The sequence below is a fragment of the Populus nigra genome, chromosome 4 (genome assembly GCF_951802175.1).
Source record: "Populus nigra chromosome 4, ddPopNigr1.1, whole genome shotgun sequence".
NCBI classification, from domain to species: Eukaryota; Viridiplantae; Streptophyta; class Magnoliopsida; order Malpighiales; family Salicaceae; genus Populus; species Populus nigra.
This window is the reverse complement of record NC_084855.1, coordinates 3,104,351-3,123,660: the sequence shown is the minus strand read 5'-3', so window position 1 is coordinate 3,123,660 and position 19,310 is coordinate 3,104,351. Positions and strand designations below refer to the sequence as shown.

General features: G+C 37.1%; 4 protein-coding genes across 6 annotated transcripts; 1 reads left to right on the top strand and 3 right to left on the bottom strand.

Annotated features, from left to right (window-relative positions):
- On the bottom strand, positions 1–2,652 carry LOC133691500 (uncharacterized). The gene is made up of 2 exons (XM_062112033.1): positions 1,616–2,652; positions 1–669 (listed from the first exon to the last, which is right to left on the bottom strand). The coding sequence occupies exon 1, from the start codon at positions 2,344–2,346 to the stop codon at positions 1,741–1,743; it is 606 nt and encodes a 201-aa protein (XP_061968017.1). The 5' UTR covers positions 2,347–2,652; the 3' UTR covers positions 1–669; positions 1,616–1,740.
- A 778-nt stretch (positions 2,653–3,430) lies between these two features.
- LOC133692185 (calmodulin-like) lies at positions 3,431–4,648 on the bottom strand. The gene is made up of 4 exons (XM_062112933.1): positions 4,459–4,648; positions 4,071–4,228; positions 3,877–3,954; positions 3,431–3,718 (listed from the first exon to the last, which is right to left on the bottom strand). Exons 1-4 carry the CDS (start codon positions 4,541–4,543, stop codon positions 3,581–3,583), a joined length of 459 nt encoding a protein of 152 aa, XP_061968917.1. The 5' UTR covers positions 4,544–4,648; the 3' UTR covers positions 3,431–3,580.
- A 4,046-nt stretch (positions 4,649–8,694) lies between these two features.
- Positions 8,695–15,193, top strand: LOC133692179 (peptidyl-prolyl cis-trans isomerase CYP63-like). 3 transcript variants are annotated; one of them, XM_062112923.1, is made up of 14 exons: positions 8,712–8,902; positions 9,155–9,244; positions 9,358–9,412; positions 10,663–10,751; positions 11,539–11,563; positions 11,676–11,714; positions 11,798–11,915; positions 12,086–12,246; positions 12,336–12,645; positions 12,752–12,885; positions 13,054–13,276; positions 13,359–13,751; positions 13,849–13,929; positions 14,435–15,193. In XM_062112923.1, exons 2-14 carry the CDS (start codon positions 9,167–9,169, stop codon positions 14,817–14,819), a joined length of 2,091 nt encoding a protein of 696 aa, XP_061968907.1. In that variant the 5' UTR covers positions 8,712–8,902; positions 9,155–9,166; the 3' UTR covers positions 14,820–15,193. The 3 variants fall into 3 exon arrangements, with proteins under 3 accessions (XP_061968909.1, XP_061968907.1, XP_061968908.1); XM_062112924.1 differs by lacking the exons at positions 8,712–8,902; positions 9,155–9,244; positions 9,358–9,412 and having other exon boundaries at positions 10,657–10,751; positions 11,643–11,714; XM_062112925.1 differs by lacking the exons at positions 12,752–12,885; positions 13,054–13,276; positions 13,359–13,751; positions 13,849–13,929; positions 14,435–15,193 and having other exon boundaries at positions 8,695–8,902; positions 12,341–12,436.
- A 381-nt stretch (positions 15,194–15,574) lies between these two features.
- LOC133692182 (2-methyl-6-phytyl-1,4-hydroquinone methyltransferase, chloroplastic-like) lies at positions 15,575–19,094 on the bottom strand. Its single transcript, XM_062112929.1, has 3 exons — positions 18,172–19,094; positions 17,181–17,487; positions 15,575–15,951 (listed from the first exon to the last, which is right to left on the bottom strand). Exons 1-3 carry the CDS (start codon positions 18,729–18,731, stop codon positions 15,796–15,798), a joined length of 1,023 nt encoding a protein of 340 aa, XP_061968913.1. The 5' UTR covers positions 18,732–19,094; the 3' UTR covers positions 15,575–15,795.
- Between the last annotated feature and the right edge of the window lie 216 nt (positions 19,095–19,310).

The following is a 19,310-nucleotide window of genomic DNA, read 5'->3' as shown; positions in this document are numbered from 1 at the left end:
TTTTCGAAAATATCAATTGAATTGAATGCATGTGAAGGGGAATGGAGGGGATTGGAAACGATGAGCAAATAAAAGGTTCGATTATTATGGGCTACAGTTCAAGCCCAATTTAAATGCAGAAAAGGCCCAGAGCAAGAAATCGTGCTTAGCCGCTTCCCATACAGCCCGCTCGCGGACTCGCCAAGATATAATGTGCAACTCTGCTCTCTCTAAATCTCTCTCTCTGTCTCCTTTTCCAGTCTGGTCCTCAACTCAAGTAGCAGTTTCCCACATAATTTCATAAAACTTTTACAAGGAAACCTGAAATTTACGGAACAACTGACCTTGTAACCTTGACATCATGTGTTGAAGCAAATGGTTTGCGTACATGATTCATGAAGTGGTATTGAGCAAGTTTTGGAGCCAGCTCCAATCTTGGACGGTCTGCAGATTCTATGCCTTAACAGGAAATAAGTACCATAAGAAGGCATCTGCTTCAGCCCTTCCCAACAATTGCCCGAATATTTGAACCTTGAAAACCCATACACGTTTGCAGACTCCATAACCACATACACTTCAAATCTTGAAATATGGCGTCCTAAATACTAATATAACAGGTGACAGTAGTTTCAGAATTTCAGCTGTGCTAGCGCCACCAAAGATTGCATGTTTCCGTCACATCATCTGAAACTATACAAGAAAAAGAAAAAAACGTTTCAATTCATGATCGCTAACCAATCTCATTGCATTTAGTTTCAGTGTACAGAATACAAAGTAATTATGTAATGATAAAACAAATTTGGTGGTATGGCAACATTGCTTCTATTGGTGCCCGGATTTCTATAAACGGAACTGACAGAAACAGCAGCAGCAGCAGCAGTTAATGCTGGATGCTGGATGCTGGATGCTGGATGCTGGATGGGCAAGTGTTTACAGGAATAAAGATGATATCATAAGAATATGAAAACTAAACTCAAGTTGAAGTGTTGCTTCATGGCTCGTCAGCCACAGTGATTATCATCAGATTTCCATCAACCATATACTACACTTCAGCGGCAAACGAAAATGGAGCAGTGATGGTGGTTACATGGTGATGGTGGTCGTGTTTGATAAGGAAAGCAGCATATTACGTGATCCTCTTGATTGTAGAAAATAGTTTAGGAGAATTATTAGGTGATTGTTTTTATAGTTAGTTTACAAGATATGCTTGTATATTGTACTATATTTATCATTGTGCATTCCTATAAATATGAAACCTCACCACCACAGAAATTATGGTGCCTTTATAATTCTTATTAATGTTGGCAGCAATATAACCAAACATAACAGCGGGTAAATCAATCCAAGAAACAGATCCTATGACGCAACACGAAACAATAGGTAGATTTGAAGTGAATCCTCGTACAACTAAGCTATAATGCTGATCAATGGCCATGACAAGTAAAACAATGTGCGCAAACTTCATGTGCTTATCAATATCAACAACCTCTTGCCCTATTTTTCACAGCTCGATAGAGGGCAAGGAAATCCTAACAATAGCAGGTGCATACAAGTCTCATTCAATTGAACAAGCCAAGGACACACACCAAGCATCCAACTTTATCCAAAATGAGAGGCAAAGTTCTACAAAATATACCTCTTAAGTGCACAATCCAAACCGCAGAATCTCCCACTTAAAAAGCTGGCCGGTGGCCACAGTTAAACAACATGATCCATGCAATTAGCAGAATCCCAGATCCCCCCTCCTCTTCTTCTATTCCACTACATCGACTTAAAAAACCATGCATGATTTTTATTAGAGCCCAAAAATTCACTTGCCCTGAAATTGGTAACCCCAAAATTAAATTTCCCAGACCCAATTAAACTAATCCACTTACTACACCGCTGCGGCACCGAAACCAAACTTACTAAATTCCTAACAACCTCCTCTTCCCTCACCGCAATTCTCGCGTCCCTAAAAGGCTTCCAGCATTTCTCCTTGGCAAACCCAACGCACTTGTCTTTAGCCGCAACCAAACAACCTTCCAGTTCGCGATCCTCACACCTCTCCCTCTCCTTCAAGTCTTCCAATCTCGCTCCCCCGATAAAACCGCGCCACCAGGGAGGCTTACATTTGTTTGACGCGGTTATCGCGCACCCAAACCTGGCTCCTTCCTCGCACTGGGAGATTATTTTGGACTCGCAGGTTTTGTATGCGACAGCCCAGGATTGAGGGCTTCTGAAAGCGAGGACATGTGGGCTGATTGACGGGTCGTCGGGCGGACCGGCGGGTATGGGGCCACGAAGGAGTGGGATTGGGCGGTCGAATTTGATTGTGGTTGCGGATGCTGAGTATTCGTCTAGATTTTGTGGTATTGAAGGGTTCATAATTTTAGGGTTTGTGCGTTAGTGTGGAAGATTTATTGATTTGAGTGGAGTGGAGTGGAGTGGAGGACCTTCTGCTTGAAGCAGGAGAAGCGGAGAGAATGACTGATTTGGGGGTGGGACTAAATTTGAAAACAAATTTAAAAAGGAAACATCCCAATCCATTTGGGCAGAATGCGTCCTAATATCGTATACAATTTGAGACAGCCTCTCGCAAAGCCCATAATCAAGCAAATGGAAGAACCAACATGAGAGAACGCTCGTGACATCCCGTGTTGGCTGGGCTTGTGTGAGCTCAGAGGGCTGCTGGCAAGGGCGTATTATCTCTCGTATTCTTTGAAAGTTATCTATCTACTCTTAGCATGTCTACTATGTAATAATATTTTATAATAATAATGTGTATGAAATTATTACAGTTTGATTTTAGATTTAATGATTTTGTTTATACGTAATATTATTTATAGAAGAAATACTAATTTGTGCAATAAAATCCTTTCAACTTCAAGCTATAACTTAAAAATAACCATTAATCTGGAAAAAAAATATCAATATACAGATACTATCTATGTATTTATTTAATAAATCACTAATTCAAGTTCTATAAATCTCAGGGTCATTGGAAGCTTACATGGTCATTAACTTTAAGGTTTATAGGATTAGTCGAGGTACGTGTAAGCGGGTTTGAATACTCACATTAATAATAAAAAAAAATTAGATACAAGTTCAAATATGACTTAAATTTGTTGTTACTAAATAAGTTGGTAAAGTATATATGTAGTGCAATCACAAAAAAATATTTTGATTGAACAGTAAATCTTTACTCAGTGTGTATTTCATATTATAGTGTATAATATTTTTTAAAAATATCTGTTTATAGAATTTTTTATTTTGAAAAAATATTATAATATGAATGAGATTTACTTTTCACTTTAGTTTCCATGTTTCTAATTTTACTTTTCTTCTTCAAATACTTCTAACATTTTACAGGAATCCTCTCAATAACTTTCTCTACAACTCATCAAGAGATATATCAACTGTATATGAAGGGTGGATACATGCAATATCAACGCTTGAAATTATTTCTGTCTATACATTTGATTATTTATAGTTTTATTTATTTATTTATGTAATCTGTGTTATTACAACAACAATAACAAGCACAACGGCTGCCTTCTACGAGAGTAAAAAGGAACAAGATATGAATAAAGTGGTTTGTTTATTAATAAAAAAATTATATTCAGAAAGCCATCGCCATCATCCTTGAAAATTCCTCATAGCTAACAAGACCATCACCGTCCAAATCTGCCTCTCTGATCATCTGTTCAGCCTCTTCCTCTGTCAGTCTCTCTCCCAAATTCATCATCACTTGTCTTAGCTGCAAGTTACCAACAATGTGTGAAATGATAAATAAATTTGACGCAATTTGTAGACGAAGCTTAGACTTAGAGAAGTCCCGTGTAGTTTTTTTCTTTCACAAAGAAATTCGGTGGCTAGGAAACAAAGACAAGACAGAGAGAAAGCAATGATATTCACCTCGCTGGACGAAATATATCCGTCCTGGTTCCTATCAAAAACTTTGAAAGCTTCTTTTAGTTCCTCGGTAACATTTTCCTGCAAGAAATGCAAATGCATTAACCCTATAGTCTGATCAGAGAGAAAACAATAAGCATTTGCATATATATATATATAAAAGCACCTATCGATATTCATTTCATGTTGTTATTTACCTTCTGCTTCCTTCCCATGACATTCAAGAATTCTTCAAAATCTAATGTCCCATTTCCATCAATATAAACTTCACATATCATGTCTCGAATTTCTTCTATTGTGGGACGTCTATCCAACGATTGTACAATGGTTGCCAGTTCTTCCAGTGTAATGAAACCTGTATATATATATAGATGTTACAATTTACAAATGACTCTAAATACTGAATGAAATCTATGAGGATGACCGAATAAATATAACTTTTTTCCTAAAATAATAGTTATAACACAAATTCATAAACGGAAACGAAACAAATGCTGCTGCAACAAGATGCTCAGTTATTGAGGTCAAGGTTATATATGAAGCACACTATAAACACAAACAGAATAAGAGTGTAGAAGGACGAACCATCTGCATCCTTGTCAATTGATATCAAGCAGCTAAAGATCTCTCGGAGCTCGGCAACCTGTTCTCCAGCCAGTGCATCTGCCATGCTTCTTCTTCTCTTTTTGTTTAAGATGTAAAAGAAGACTTCTCTTGTTTTGCTGGTAGATGATCGGAAAAAACCAGTAAAGATGACAGAAATGTATTTGCAGGCTTAAAGCTTTAAATATGAAGGATCCCGTATAAAAGGAAGGCTAGAAATTGAACATTATTCACGAGAGTAGTTTGAAACAGTCAAACACGCTTTGATTAATGAATTCCATTCAAAGCTATAAAAAGTCTAGAAGTGAGTCTTGGATTAACGCTTGAATGGGTAATTTTCAAAGACACTTCAGTTCACTGCAGTGCGTGTCTCTTATGAATCCTTAAAAAGTCAGCCACACAATGACTTTTTATTTTTCCTTTGCACGCTATTTTCTGAAAAAAGTTTTGTTCTTGTTTAAAAAAAAATATTTTCCGGGATAGTGCTTCTACTTTTAATTTTTTGGTAATATTAAAAATCATTCATGTATAAATGGTAAATCAATGTATAGCACACAGTCAGACATAAAACTCTATCAGGAATGGAACCATAACTTTTTTATTATTATTATTATTAATGTAAGTGTTCAACTTAATTTGTAGATATCTTAACTAATGTTACGAGTTTTAAAGTTAATAACTATATAGACTTTTAAATAATCTAGAAATTTATAAAATTTAAACTGATAATTTCTAAAAAATAAAAATAAAATTTAATTAATTGAGTTGAAACCTCTCAATATTTAACCATAGCTTCTTCGACAAGAAACTAGGTAGCATAGGGCCAAATGTTGCGTGGTTTCTATATTTGAGGCAGGACAATGCCTTTTTAGGCATGAAACCCAACTTCCTAATGTAGTTTTTTTTCCCACGCACATTCGATGACCAAGTCGCCAAATGTGAACGTCGATCGTGTTACAAACTTGTGGGGTCATTTTTTTATTTTTATATCCATATATTCTTATACTATAGTTATAGAACAATTATTGCTGAGTACTCTAGAATTTTTGGAGGGATGTCATCGTCTACGAACCTCCTAGGTTTTGGATACGTGTACTCGAAGCTATTGAATTGTATTCGTTCGAAAAAGAAGATTTGGTAGTTGAGTTGAATTTACGGCCTTCCCACCTACCTCTGGTTCTTCGACAGAAAAGGAACGCAAGACAGCTCATTGCCCTGGCCCAAAGGTTACATCTCGAAAGGTTCCAGCCAAAGGCCCAGATAACTGACTGCTCGTGGTAGCGTTTGATTATTGCTTTTCAACTAGAGAAATAGAAACAATTGAGATAAAAACTTGTTTGATTATATACACAAAAACTAGATTTTGGCTTGCGGTGGTCTGCGAGTTGGATATTTTTTTACATGCAAGAAAAAAATATATGAAATCGTGGTATTATAAGTAAAATAAAAGAACCATGAACGCAAACCTTGATGCAAATTACACGATACTCTTTTTACAATACAGTAAATGATATACTCATTTCTAAAATATTTAGATGACTATGTACTGGATTGATTTCAAACAATCATGACGTGCTTTCAAAACATGTAATTCAGAATATGTAATTCAGATCATTAGATTTAATAGCTTTTTAAAAAATAAATTAAATTAAATTATAAAACTTAATATTTAGCCAACATAATTTTAAGAGAGAAAAATAAATAAATATATATATATATAGATGAATTGAGTTAGTCCAGGTAAACCTACGAGACCCGCACCTCGAGGCATGAGAATAATCATATAAAAAGAAAACCAAAAAAGATTTTAAATCTCAATTCCTGATAAATCAGTATTGAGGGACATAATTGGAGAAAAAAATCAACCTGAAAAAATAACTCAAGTCAACCTGAGTTAACATGCAAAATCTTATTTTGTTTTGTAAAATTATTTTTTATTTAATTAAATAGCAATAAAAACATATGCTTAAAGAATTAAAGATCAACTAAATTTTAAAATGTTTGTTTGAGCCATGATAACACTATAAAAAACCTTCCAGAATAAATTACAAATCCTAACTAAAAACAAACAAAATCCTAATTAAAAACAAACAAAGTGTCAAGGAATAAATTGAAAAAAAAATTAAAAAACCCAACAATGATTGGGTAAAAAAATAAAAGAGAGAAAAGAATTACTCAAAAAATGAACCATCTAAGTTAACTTAGGTTAATTTTTTAGGCTTGTGACACGGGTCACAAAACTTTGATTACCTTGTAAAAAAAAAAACAATATGAAGTCTAATCTCAAACTAATCAAATTCCCAATTAACACACCGTCAAATGATGGTAATGAAGGGAAAATATTCAAATTTAATAAAGAAAGAAAAAAAAAAGTGGCTTGAGTCAACTAGAGTTAATTTGTTAGACCCTGCGATTGAGTTGTAAAAACAAAATAACCACATAGAAAACAAAAGGATATATATTTCAAAGCTCAGTCACTACTCAACCCATGTTGAATGATGAAATAAAAGAAAAAAATCAACAAAAGAAATACTAGAGTCAACCCAAATTAATTTGTAAAACCCGCAATTTAAAGCACAGATAATCACATAGAAAACAAACCAAGAAAAAAAAAACTCAATTTTAGACTATCCATTTGATGAATGATGATACCGAAAAAAATAAAAAAGTTCACCAAAAAAAATCGCAATCAACCCTAGCCAATCTTCCAAACCTATGACTCGGGTCATGAGACCAAGATCAATCCATAAAAAACAAATAACAATTATGAATGATGAAATTAAAATATTAATCCAGTATTAGAAATGACACTTAAGAATAAAATAACAAATAAAAAAATGAGAACCAATATCGATACAAGAAAAAAATAACAAAGCAAGGCGCAAAATTTAAATGAAAAGAAAGAAGAGGAGAAAAAAGCCACCGACAACACACTACAGTACAAAAACCAACATGCACCGCCTTATAAGGTTACCCTCGTCGAGATGATTCAAAAGTAGTTGTGCAATAGCCTATTTGGTGGCTAATAGAGGACATATACGCCTCCAAGGTACGATGATCCTCCTCACTTGTTGGTCTAAACACACCCCGACCATCCTTCCTATGTCCATTATATTTCATCCATGACCTTGTTTTGTTTTTAAATTTTGTTTTTTGGGCTCAATTGTTTTAGATCAATGCAATTTAATTATATCTTGTGAAGTTGAGCATTAACCATATTCCAAAAATTCTAATCAGCGTCATGAGACCCTTATATATAGACAACTGAAACAAACCCCTAAGCCCAATATCAAATAAATTCAATGTAGAATAATTGAGGAAAAAAAAATATGAGTCATTAAAAATAATAATTGGGACGAACATTTTTCACTACTCATCCAATTCATCCCACACCGCCACTAAAAAAAGGGGGCTCAATGTTTTTCCAATCTTCAAATTCAATCCTCGTAAATTTAATCATTTCAAATCAATATAATTTCATTTAATCTCAACAAACTGAACATCAACTCAACGACAAAAGTTTTTTTTGGCATTGCACAATTCTCTAGTTTAGATAGTCAAAATAAATCATCAAATTCAATTCTAAATAAATACAGCGTTAAAGGAACAAATTAAAAAAAAACCCAAGAGACAAAAAAAAAAAAAAAAGAAAAAGAAAAAACACAGATGCAATTTACAATGCTTTCCTTCTTGTTCTACACTATATTTGTCACACCTTTTAGTTTTTTCTCTTGTTTTTATAATTTTTGCCTATGCTTCGAAAATAACTTGTAACTATTTTTTCATATTATTATTGTTGTTGTTGTTGTGGTGTAAAATACACTTGATAAAAGAATTTGATGACCAAGTAAATTATAATTTAATTATATTATTTTTTAGCAATTAATTATTTTTCATGAAGATTACAATTTTTTTAATACGATTTAGACAAGTAAAGAAGTTATCATTTTAAATTAAGTAAAAAATACGGTCATTATAAATGAAAATAGAAATAATGATATTTATTTATTTTAATCATGCAAATAACAATAATTTTACCAAACGCAATAAATAAACATTTTACCAAACGCGATTTTATCTTTTCTCTTGTTCTCTATCATTCTCTGTGACAAGTGTCTTCATTTTTTCTGTCCTAAGATATTAGTATATCGAGCTTACATTCCAACACGTGGCGATCAGATAAAGGAACAATCACATACCTCCTACGAGAAGCTTCTTCCCCGCGAAACACGAGATCGCACCCTAGCTCACTAAACTCGTAAAAAACAGTATCAAAACCTCTTGCAAAGCAAAATCACAGCCAAGCTAAAGCAGCAAGCACTTACTTCTCGCTCGCCGACTAACGATTGCGGCCGCCGTTTTCTTGTTCTCGAGTCGCAACTCGCTTGTTCACTCAGCCCCCAGTTAACTTAAGCACGTAATCAAGGTAACATTGAAAAGTCATCTCGCTCTACAAATCTCCTCGATTTATTTTTTTCTTTCAAGAAATTCTTGGATTTTGATTATAATCAATCATTTCTCCACTGTGCACGTAGATGAATTAAATGCTTGAAAAGGCTTGATTCTATTGTTTTTTTAAAGATATTGAATTCAAGAGTCAGGGTTTAGGGTTTTGGATTTATGTATTAATAGCGGATTACATTTCTAAATTGAATGCTAATCTTGGGCTGTTGTTTAGTGTTCTAGAGAGATGAGCAAGAAAAAGAATCCTCTCGTATTCTTAGACGTGTCCATTGACGGAGATCCTGCTGAAAGAATTTTTATCGAGGTAATGCAATCTCGTTGGTTTAATTTTTAGCTTGAGATTTTGCAAGAGGAAACTGAAGTTTGGCTTGCCAGTATCGAGATAAAGATAAAAACCTGTTTCTTTTGAATGCACAGCTTTTCGCCGATGCTGTTCCCAAGACTGCCGAGAATTTTCGGGCACTCTGTACAGGTATTTGAATCCTTTCCTGCATTCTTACAAATCTTTGGTAAGTTTGTACTGGTCACATTTTGGCTTTTAGAAAAAAATTGTTGAAGGAACAGGTACTAATAACTATTGCCTCTCAATTATGGATGGGTTTTTTAGGGTCATCCAATTATCTTTTAAGTGGTGTGAATCTTGATTTGAAATATGCTATTTGTTGACAAAAATCTGAACTAGTGATCAAATGGTTGTGTATTACAAGTGTATAACCATTTAGAGTCCGTGCCACCAAAGAAGAATCTGATTTTAATCTGTGACCTGCAAGTTCGAAGAACGAAGAAGGTTATTTTAATTCCTGGTATCTTATTTCAAAATGATTTTCTGCTGGGTTAAAGATGTAATACCTAGTTCTTCAATTTGTTATGGCTTGAACTAGCTACTCTTTAAGCACACAGTTTCAGAATGCCTTAGACCAGATAAATTTTGATAGGCAGTTCACTCCTTGAACTAGCTACTCTTTGATAGCCCTGCCTGGTTTTTTGATGGATATTATCAGGTAGGACAAGGACAAAGAACTAGGGTGTGAGTCGTGGAACTGCATTCTGCTGGTTAAAATGAATTCCCTTATACAGTGCCTTGTTTCACAATTCATAATAGTGGCTACAATGTTCTCTAAACTGTGGTGAATGTATCACTAACTTCTAATAACTGCACTTTACTGGACTTCGGGGAGTGATTTGCATTCAAAAGGGTCATAAATGAGAAATCTTTTGTTATAAATCAGAATACCAATTGCTCGAGTACACTTTAGTTTAAAGTTCTGTTGATTTCTAATATATTTGAATGGAAGTTTGTACCAGAATGTCCCTTTATACCTCATTAAGTGAACTGAAAAGTTGAACGTGGAGAACAGCCAATGCTGTTACTGGGATCAAAGTGGGTGACATTGTGTTTCTGAATTTAATAACAAGTACACTGGAAATCCCTTTGCTTGCGTTCTTTTCTACTATATAAGAAGGTTTCACCAGTCAAACTGGTTCTCCTTGTTTTTCTGCGATCCCTGATGGTTAAGTGCACAAGGTGAAAAAGATGATTGATACCTTGAAAATTTGATCAAAGTGCCCAAGAATATCACATCTCTCCACGAGGAAAGGGATACAACTGAAAAGGATGATTCACTTTAGTGTCTGTGCTTCATTTCAACAAGCACAAACACCAATATATCTTGTCAGTGCATAATAAATCCTTTGACACTATTCTGCCGCTGTCCATTGTAGGTGAAAAGGGCATTGGTAAAACCACCGGAAAACCTCTGCACTACAAAGGCTGTTCTTTCCATCGAATAATCAAAGGATTCATGGCTCAAGTATGTTGTTTCTTTCCTTTGTCAATAAGTGTTACCCTTGAGATATCATGATGCTTGTCTTTTGATTGCTAGTAGTTCATTGCAAATTTATAAATATTGTCAAGTTACCAAATTTCTTTCACTGCCTGCTTTCCAATATTAAGATTTACCAAGTTACTCATATTTGTTTGAGAAGACAAACAAATAACTGAATATCCGTGAACCCATTAAGTTTCAGGAAATCATTTTTGGTGGGAACTTACTGATTGCCATAATTGATGAATTAAATAATTAACTTGATGCATGCTATTCAACATGTTGAATACCAGTATAGATACTGAACCCTGGTATATTTACCTATTATCAAAATCATGCTTAAATATTACATGTCTAAATATAATTTTTGGCTGCTATATTTTTAAAATCACCATCTTTGACATCTCTGTATTAAAATATGATGCATCGACTTATGGATAAACATCTATATTTAGTAGAAGCTACTTATGTTCCCCATGCAGCTGTATCCCGGTTTATTGATTGTGCAAAGGACTAACATGTCTACATTCTAATATGTTATTTCTATGATATGAGAGCAAAATTCTGCACAGCCAGTTAACTTGAGCCATTGTTTGGGAGGTGACAATAGCAAAGTACAACAAATTATACTGATCAGAAGTTAAACTATAGGGCAGCTTCTTTTGTTTGCAATAGCTTTGCAGAAGGAAGCAAGTTATTTATGTTTTTGTCAATCTAAAGTAAATATATATGATTAAGACATATTGTTCAATCTCTTTTCTTGTCCTGACAGGGTGGTGACTTTTCGAAGCGAAATGGTACATTCTTTGATTCCATAAGCTCTCTATCCTGCTAATGAATCCTGTTTCTCTGTTTGACTTGCATACTCTTGGCCAGATTTGTAAGGATCAACCTTTAATTGGTTTGCAGGCTCTGGTGGAGAAAGTATCTATGGAGGGAAGTTTGCCGGTAATCTTCTATATTTAATCATCCGAGTGCTTGCAACGATTTGTCTCATCATTATCCATAAAATTTATGCTCTCTTTTTGTAGATGAGAACTTTATACTGCGGCATGAAGGAGCAGGCCTTCTTTCTATGGCGAATAGTGGTCCAGACACAAATGGTTCCCAGTTTTTCATAATCTTTAAGCCACAGGTCCACCTTGATGGGTATTTAACTTTGCTTGTTCTGCTCATTTCTTTGGCTTTCATTACTCTTTACCCATTAGCCCTCAATTTTTTTGGCCCTTTGCTGCTGCTTTCTGCATTCATGATCTCATAAAGAGTAACTCTTAAAATATGATCAAATTGTTACATTCTTGTTTTTTGATGTATGGCAGGAAACATGTTGTCTTTGGGAAGGTGGTTAAGGGAATGGACATGGTGAAGAAAATTGAACAGGCAGGAAGTGCCGGTGGCCAACCTGCCGGACCTGTAAAAATTGTGGATTGTGGTGAAACTTCTGAAAGTAAAATTGAAGATTCCGTAGGGAAGGACTCAGGTAAAACTTGGGTAGTCGGTACTTATGGTTTGGAGCATGCTTGCCAAACTTTTTATTTACATGTACTATATAATATTACTTTCTCCCAGGAAAGAACAAGAAATCTGGGAAGCCCACGGATGATGGTCCTGGTGATAAAGTTAGAGGAAGAAGTAAAAAATCCCTGAAGGATGCAAGGAAGAAAAGAAAACGAAGATACTCTTCATCTTCATCTGATTCTGAACCATCATCTTCAGAATCAGATTCTGATTCAAGCTCATCTAGTAGTGATGGAAGGCATAAGAAGAAGAGGAGGTCGGCGAAAAAAGATAAATACCATCGTGGGAGAAAACTGAAGTATAGACAAAGGGAGAGGAAGAGAGGCAGGCGTGATAGACGATCAAGGCGAAAGTCTAAATGGTCCAATTTACATTTAGTTGAAGTGCAACCACTATAAGCTTTTTCCCTTCTTGTATTCTCCTGTACTTGACAATGATCGTGATTGTACATAATGTATTTGTTTCAGGAGTTCTGAGAGCACAAGTGATACAGAGACTGATAGTTCTAGCAGTACTAGCAGTTCTAATGATGAAAGTCCTGTTTCTGCTCGTAAGACTGATAATTCAACTCAGGCCGGAAAGAAATCAAATCAAAGCCCTGGTATGTGTTTTCCTTCTATTTCTGCAAGTTACGAGCTCCATTATCTTTTCATGATATTCTGTTCCTGCCTTGAATGCTTGTGAAACAGCTGGATTTCAAATGAATTTTGTTGAGATTTTTGTCAGTGGTACTGCAGGCTTTAACACGGTGCTATTTTTTATATTGCAGATGCACGTGGAAAATTCTCTACCCATCTCTCCGTTAAAGAAGCTGTGGTGGAACAACAGCAAAGGAATGACAAGCCCAAGACAGCTGAGGCCAGCTCGTCACATGAAGAAGGTGAATTGTCTCCCAAGAACAACACACATCCAAACAATGGGCATGGGACGAATTCTAAATTGTGCACTTCTCCTAATCGGCATTCTTATTCAGATGACTCAGACAAATCCAGGTGTCTGCTTCTACATATTTGTGCTTTTGTTGTCCTCACACTCACTGGAGTTCACAACTAAGTAATTTGCACTGTCTTACAGGAGAGCCATTCCAAGCTCCAAAAGTAGGCCTAACAATAGCCATAGGAGCAGTCCTAGCATGAGTCCTGAAGAAGTTTCCAGGAGTCCAAGATTCAGAACTGACAGTAGAAGTCCAGTTAGGAAGTCTGGGGAGCTGAGCCAGGGAAGGCCATCGAGGAGTCCACTGGGTAGTCCTGCCAACAAAGGCCACCATGAACCTTCTATGTCAAACCATGGACAGGGTTTATCACACTCTCGGTCCCCAAATGGCACACCCAAGCGCATTAGAAAAGGGCGTGGCTTCACTGAACGTTATGCATATGCACGTAAGTATCGCACCCCATCTCCCGAACGAACCCCTTGGAGGTCCTACCATTATGGAGGAAGAAATATTGATGGGAGGAACCGTGATAGGTAAGCTCAATGTCACAAATTAAATTTAAAGGTCTTCCATCATCTGAATTTAATTTAGTTTCACGTCCCCTTCCCCAACCCCTCTTTTTTTCTGAAGGCTGTCAAGCTACAGAAGCTACTCTGAGCGCTCACCACCAAGACGCAATAGAAGTCCACCAAGAGGCAGGAGCCCCCTGAGGTTCACTCTCCCTCTCCCTACATCTCTCTCAAAACTCATAAAATGTCATTTATGAAATTTGGCAGGCTGTCTTTCTCGATCTCTCTCTCTCTCTTTTTATGGGTACCTATGGTTTCTATTTTAAAATAAAACGACCTGTAAAATCTCGCAAACTCTTTATTCTCTCACCAGTAAACTGCTAATTTGGCAAGGAGGAGGAAGCTCAAATGAAACTCATGGCACCAGAAAATATTTTAAATGTTAGCCACTAGTAGATCCATATGTTCTAGCTTATGGTGTTCTTACTTTTATTTCCTGTACAATTTACCGAACTTTGGCAAGCTACGGATCAACTCATCCAGTTTTACTTGCATAGTATATTATGGAAAAAGCTGATGTATGAGTATGATGCCAGCGGGCCAGGCAGCTCCGTTCCATGCTGTATTCATGTCTTAGTTTCTTGGCGTTTATGTTACTTTGTGAGGCACTACATGCATGATGATATAAAGTGATCTATTATTCATAGGTACGGAAGGCCGAGAAGCAGAAGTAGAAGCAGAAGTGTTTCTAACAGCCCAGGCGGTTATCGTGGCCGCTACAGGGATCGGAGTGGGAAACAGAGTCCAAGACGCAGTCCAACTCCGAGAGATAAGCGACCTGCCATAAGTGAGGGTTTGAAATCTCGTTTAGGTCCCCGAGCTGATGACCAGTCTTTTCCTAACAAAGGAAGACCGAGATCTAGGTCCAGTTCGAGGTCTAAGAGCCGGGGATCCTCTCTTTCTAGATCTCCTGATTCTGTACCACCAAAACGTCAAGGCAGAGCAGCCAGCAGGTCCCGATCAAGCTCACCATCTGGACAGCAGGGTTTAGTTGCCTATGGGGATGCCAGTCCTGATGCTGGAATAAATTAGCCTTTGGAGGCCTTTTGGTCGCTGAGAGGGCGTGCGCCAATCTTTGCTCAGCTCAGACTACGGTGGTGAGCATGTTGAGTCGATTGGCACGTATATCCAAACATTTCTGCAGATGTGTCATGCTTTCAGGGAAAGTTGGAGGGAGTTGATGATCCTCATTTGTCTCCTATCCGGGCCCATTTGAACGTTCTTATCTGTTTTTCTGGGTCTCCATGTGAACATATGGTTTCAGCAATTTTATTTTATTTTTGTTTATCAAGAACGATATTGTAGTAAAAAAAATCGTAGCTGACTATCATAAGATTCCTCTACCACTCACAAGGGATTCAAATCTATTTTTCCTAGAATAAGAAAACAATCTCATGATTCATTTATGTCACGACTCACGAGTATTATTTATTCGTGTGTTCGAAGGGAGAAACTGGGGGTCTGGAGCAGGTGCGAAGCCAGGGTACTAGGTTAAGGTCAAATTAGAGAAAAATCTCTATGAAGGGTCAAAAGTTAAAATGGGGGGGTGGGGTCTGGGGCATGCTTCATTGAAGAGCAGTGCATGAAAGAAAATTCGTTCAGCTTCGAAGAAATGGATGCAGCCTGATATATTGCCTTACGATTTGTGAAACATCCCAATGACTTCTCTCTTAAGCACGGTGGCTATCGTCCTGTTTTGTTAATGTAAACTCCACATGCGAGAGCAGTCTTACCATGGCCTTTTAAAATCAGCATCAATGCTTGTTAAAGAGAACTGGAGGGGATGATGAATTAAACTTCACGAACAATTTTCTGCAAAGTAAATAAACAACTATCTTAAGTTTATTACACTGCTAAAGTTTGGGTATAACAGCGTGCCTATGACTTAAGGTTATTTGAGAAACTCGAGGCCGCACACCAGGATTGTGAGGGGCAGAAATGAAGAAAACAGAGTGAGAGAAGGAAAAAGCATGTCAACACAGCAATTACGAGCAGCTCGACCCCTCCCTTAGATTGGTCTACCTTTGGGTACAATTTGATCTTTGAGCCACATATAGATGGGAACCAACACATAGTACGTTGCTGCCATGGCACCCAAAATGAGGCGCATAAGGAACACGAATGGCTTTACAGGCTCTGTCACATCCTCTGCCTTTGGACCAAGCTGTGGTAAGAGAAAAGGAAATATTCCAAGGGTGAAAAATAAGAACCGTGAGGAAGCTTGCAATCACAGAAGAATTTTACTTCAAGTATACCAAAAATCTAGCATCTGCATACATGTAAAACATAGAGCAAAAGTAGAGGAAAGCATATTTATAAATGGATTTCGAATCCCAACTGCTCCAAGAGAATAAGTTTAATGGCCACATATAAAAATCACAAGTCAGACAAAACCTTGCATTCGAACTACTTTCCAGTCAGTTGAAGGAATCTGATTACGCCACCAGTCAAAACCAAAAGTCACGACACCCAGAAACAGGATCAGAACTGTGATAATGGTGCAATTCTCTGATGATCATGCAGGTGGTGGTTATAATCTCAATGGTGTAAAGATGATGGAATTACGCCTGAACACAAATGTTCCATGTTATATCATATTCTTTCTCAGCAGGGAACCTGCTAATCAGGTTCTAGCTTTCAGTTTCAGTCAACTTTCTACCAAAACCTTAAAAAGTTGTTAAATGCTCAACAAACTTTCTTCTTTCTTAGTTGAACATGAAATTATTCAGAAATACAAGCTCAGCTCCTTTCAGCCAGGATCAGCACAAATAGATCCAAGCCACATGATTTCATTTTGTGGAATATGGATTGATGACTAGCTTCAGGAGTTCTTAACAATAAAAATTACAGGTGGTTCTATGTTGTCAAATTTCCATCCAACCCCGCGACCCAAACAGTGAATTACTCCCAGCAATGAAAAGACTCTGATGATAGAGCAATAACTAGATCCACTTCCTTTGTTGAATCTCCAAGAGAATACAGTGAATTCATAACTCATGGAAGTTTATATTTCATACTGACCCTAACGTTAGCTCCAATTTTAAGTTAGTAATGATTTAAAAATCAAAACATTTGATGGCAATGACCAATGACATTGCAGACAATATGGGTTTTTGTGAGTGTAATCCTCAATATTTTACAGAGAGCAACTGAGCAAAGGATCAATAGAGCAACAAACATATATTTTCTAGAGAGAGATGTTACTAAGCAGACATGATAGAATAAACCTACACAAGTGTGCACGCACGGAGAAAGAGCGGGTAGGCCAGTGGCCTGGTGCACATTAATATTAGCTCCATCCAAATGACATGCAAAACTAGAATAACAGTGGGTGATTAAAGCAACCAAATGCAGGCTTAATTATCAAGCAATGGATAAGTCAAGAATAATTACCTGCAAAGGAGAATCTCCGGATGCAGGTTTAACACCGGTTACAGAACATCCCATGATCAGCCCATGCCTACGAACACCACGATACCATTTTGGGCCAATCCTCTTCAGTTGAACATTCTTAAATCCCGCCTTCTGGAACCATTCGATGTACTCTTCCTCCTTTGGGAAGAGCATCCAAGCATCAGCAAAGAAGCGAGACAACCAGAATGTTGGGTACACTGGACCAATCACGCAGGCTTTGCCCCCTAGTTTCAAAACCCTGTATGCTTCCTTGATGCCACGTTGTGGATCAGGCCAGTACTCAATACTGAGAAGGTGAAGATATGTTATTCCCATAAGAAACCATGAAGAGAAATTACCTTACCCAAATCTCAATAATAATGCATCAATAATTTATTTTTCTTGAAAATTTACAATTTTCCTACTCTTAAAACCACATAATGAGACTCCAAAATTAATGTTATGCACATTCCTAGGAGCTTACCCAAAAGCCTCTATCACATCAATTAACATACTAGATTCATCAGAAACCAGATAGACGCCATCTCTTGGTAAAATCAAGAAAGACTTGCAATACGAAAGTTATAACATAGGAGAAGCCACTCCATGCAATAATATCGAAGGCAAGGACTCTCTCCAAATTCTCCCTCTTTTTGGCAGGAAGCCACTTTGATGAGACTAAAATCTTCAAAGTTCTAATGCCTTGTGGAAAGTAGGTACCAAATTACAGGAAAGCATATTCACAAAAATAATTCAATGCATTTTTGACCAGGAGAATCATTCTAGATAGTGCTTGAAAGGATTAAAAGCTCAAAAGTAATAAATAAAAAGGTATGCAGAGAAGTCCCATTGTAGTCCAGCATAAATGACTGTTTCTCCAGCCACCAAAACATAAAACAACCAGAAATCAACACAATAAAGTACAGTATCAAATAGCAAAAACAAGAATTCAGTTCAAACAAAAGGCAAGGTATGTAATTCAGAAATATACCTCCCAGCAGACACATATCTATCCGCATAATCAGTACGAAATGGTAGATCCTCAGCATCGCCCTCAATAATCTTACAATCCTTCAAAGGTTCTTTCTGCTTTGCCTTTGCAAGTTGGTGTGGAGATTGATCAAGGATGGTAACATTTTTGGCATCCACGTGCTTAACTATACCCAAAGTGGTGAAACCAGTGCCACCACCAACATCCACCACCAACATATTCCTGTCACTGAGATCTGCAGGCTCAAGTGCCTCATCTCTCATGTCCTCGGTCCAGTGCCCAGGATTTATCACATGGTCGTACACAATTGAGAGAAACCTATAGAACCAAAAGGCCTCTTTCTTGTGTTGGATAAATCTGGGCTGGGAAGCTGGCCTAGAGGCTGATAAACTGCACATGGGTGTCAAAGTTCTTGTCTTTGAAATTCTAGTACTAGCGACTACATTCACTTTAGAAAAGTGCCTCCCTTGCAAATCAGACCCCCAGAAGCCTAGCCCTTTAGGGGTTATGCCTCTAATCAGAGTGAGGTTTTCAGCTCCATTGAGCATTGAGGAGGCCATGACTGGACCAAACAAAGAAAAACCACAGAGGAAAGAAGTAAGATTTGGAGGTTACAGAGAAAACCCACTTGCAGAAGTTTTAATTGGTGGGGGTTTGTTGTTGTTCAGAGCATGATGTTGATGTACAATTGTCTAGTGCGTAAGGTTGTGGTTACTCACTATATCTCTCTGAAATTGAAACAAAATAGATAAAGACAACCGGTTAATTTGGGACCTGAGGAGGCTTGCCGCCAGCGCAGTAGCCAAAATGTAAAGCTGGGTGCAGAGGTGATTGGAACTTGAGGCAGGGATTTATGAGAGTGGAAGTGACTGGTGGTAGACAAGGAACCCAATCCAGTAAACAAGGCCACTGGTCACTGGTGTTTAGACCGTGGGATACAAACAGAAATGAAGTGACGACAAGTTAAAAACCATATTAATCCCTTTACTATTATGATTTCGTGTTTTAGTCACTTTACATTTCGTTTAGCTTGATTGGTCCCTTACTCCCTTTACTTCTTTGTCCACAGAGAGAGACAGAGCAATTCCACTACGAAGTTGGTGATGCATACGAATGGTGAATATGCATCTACAGTGCAA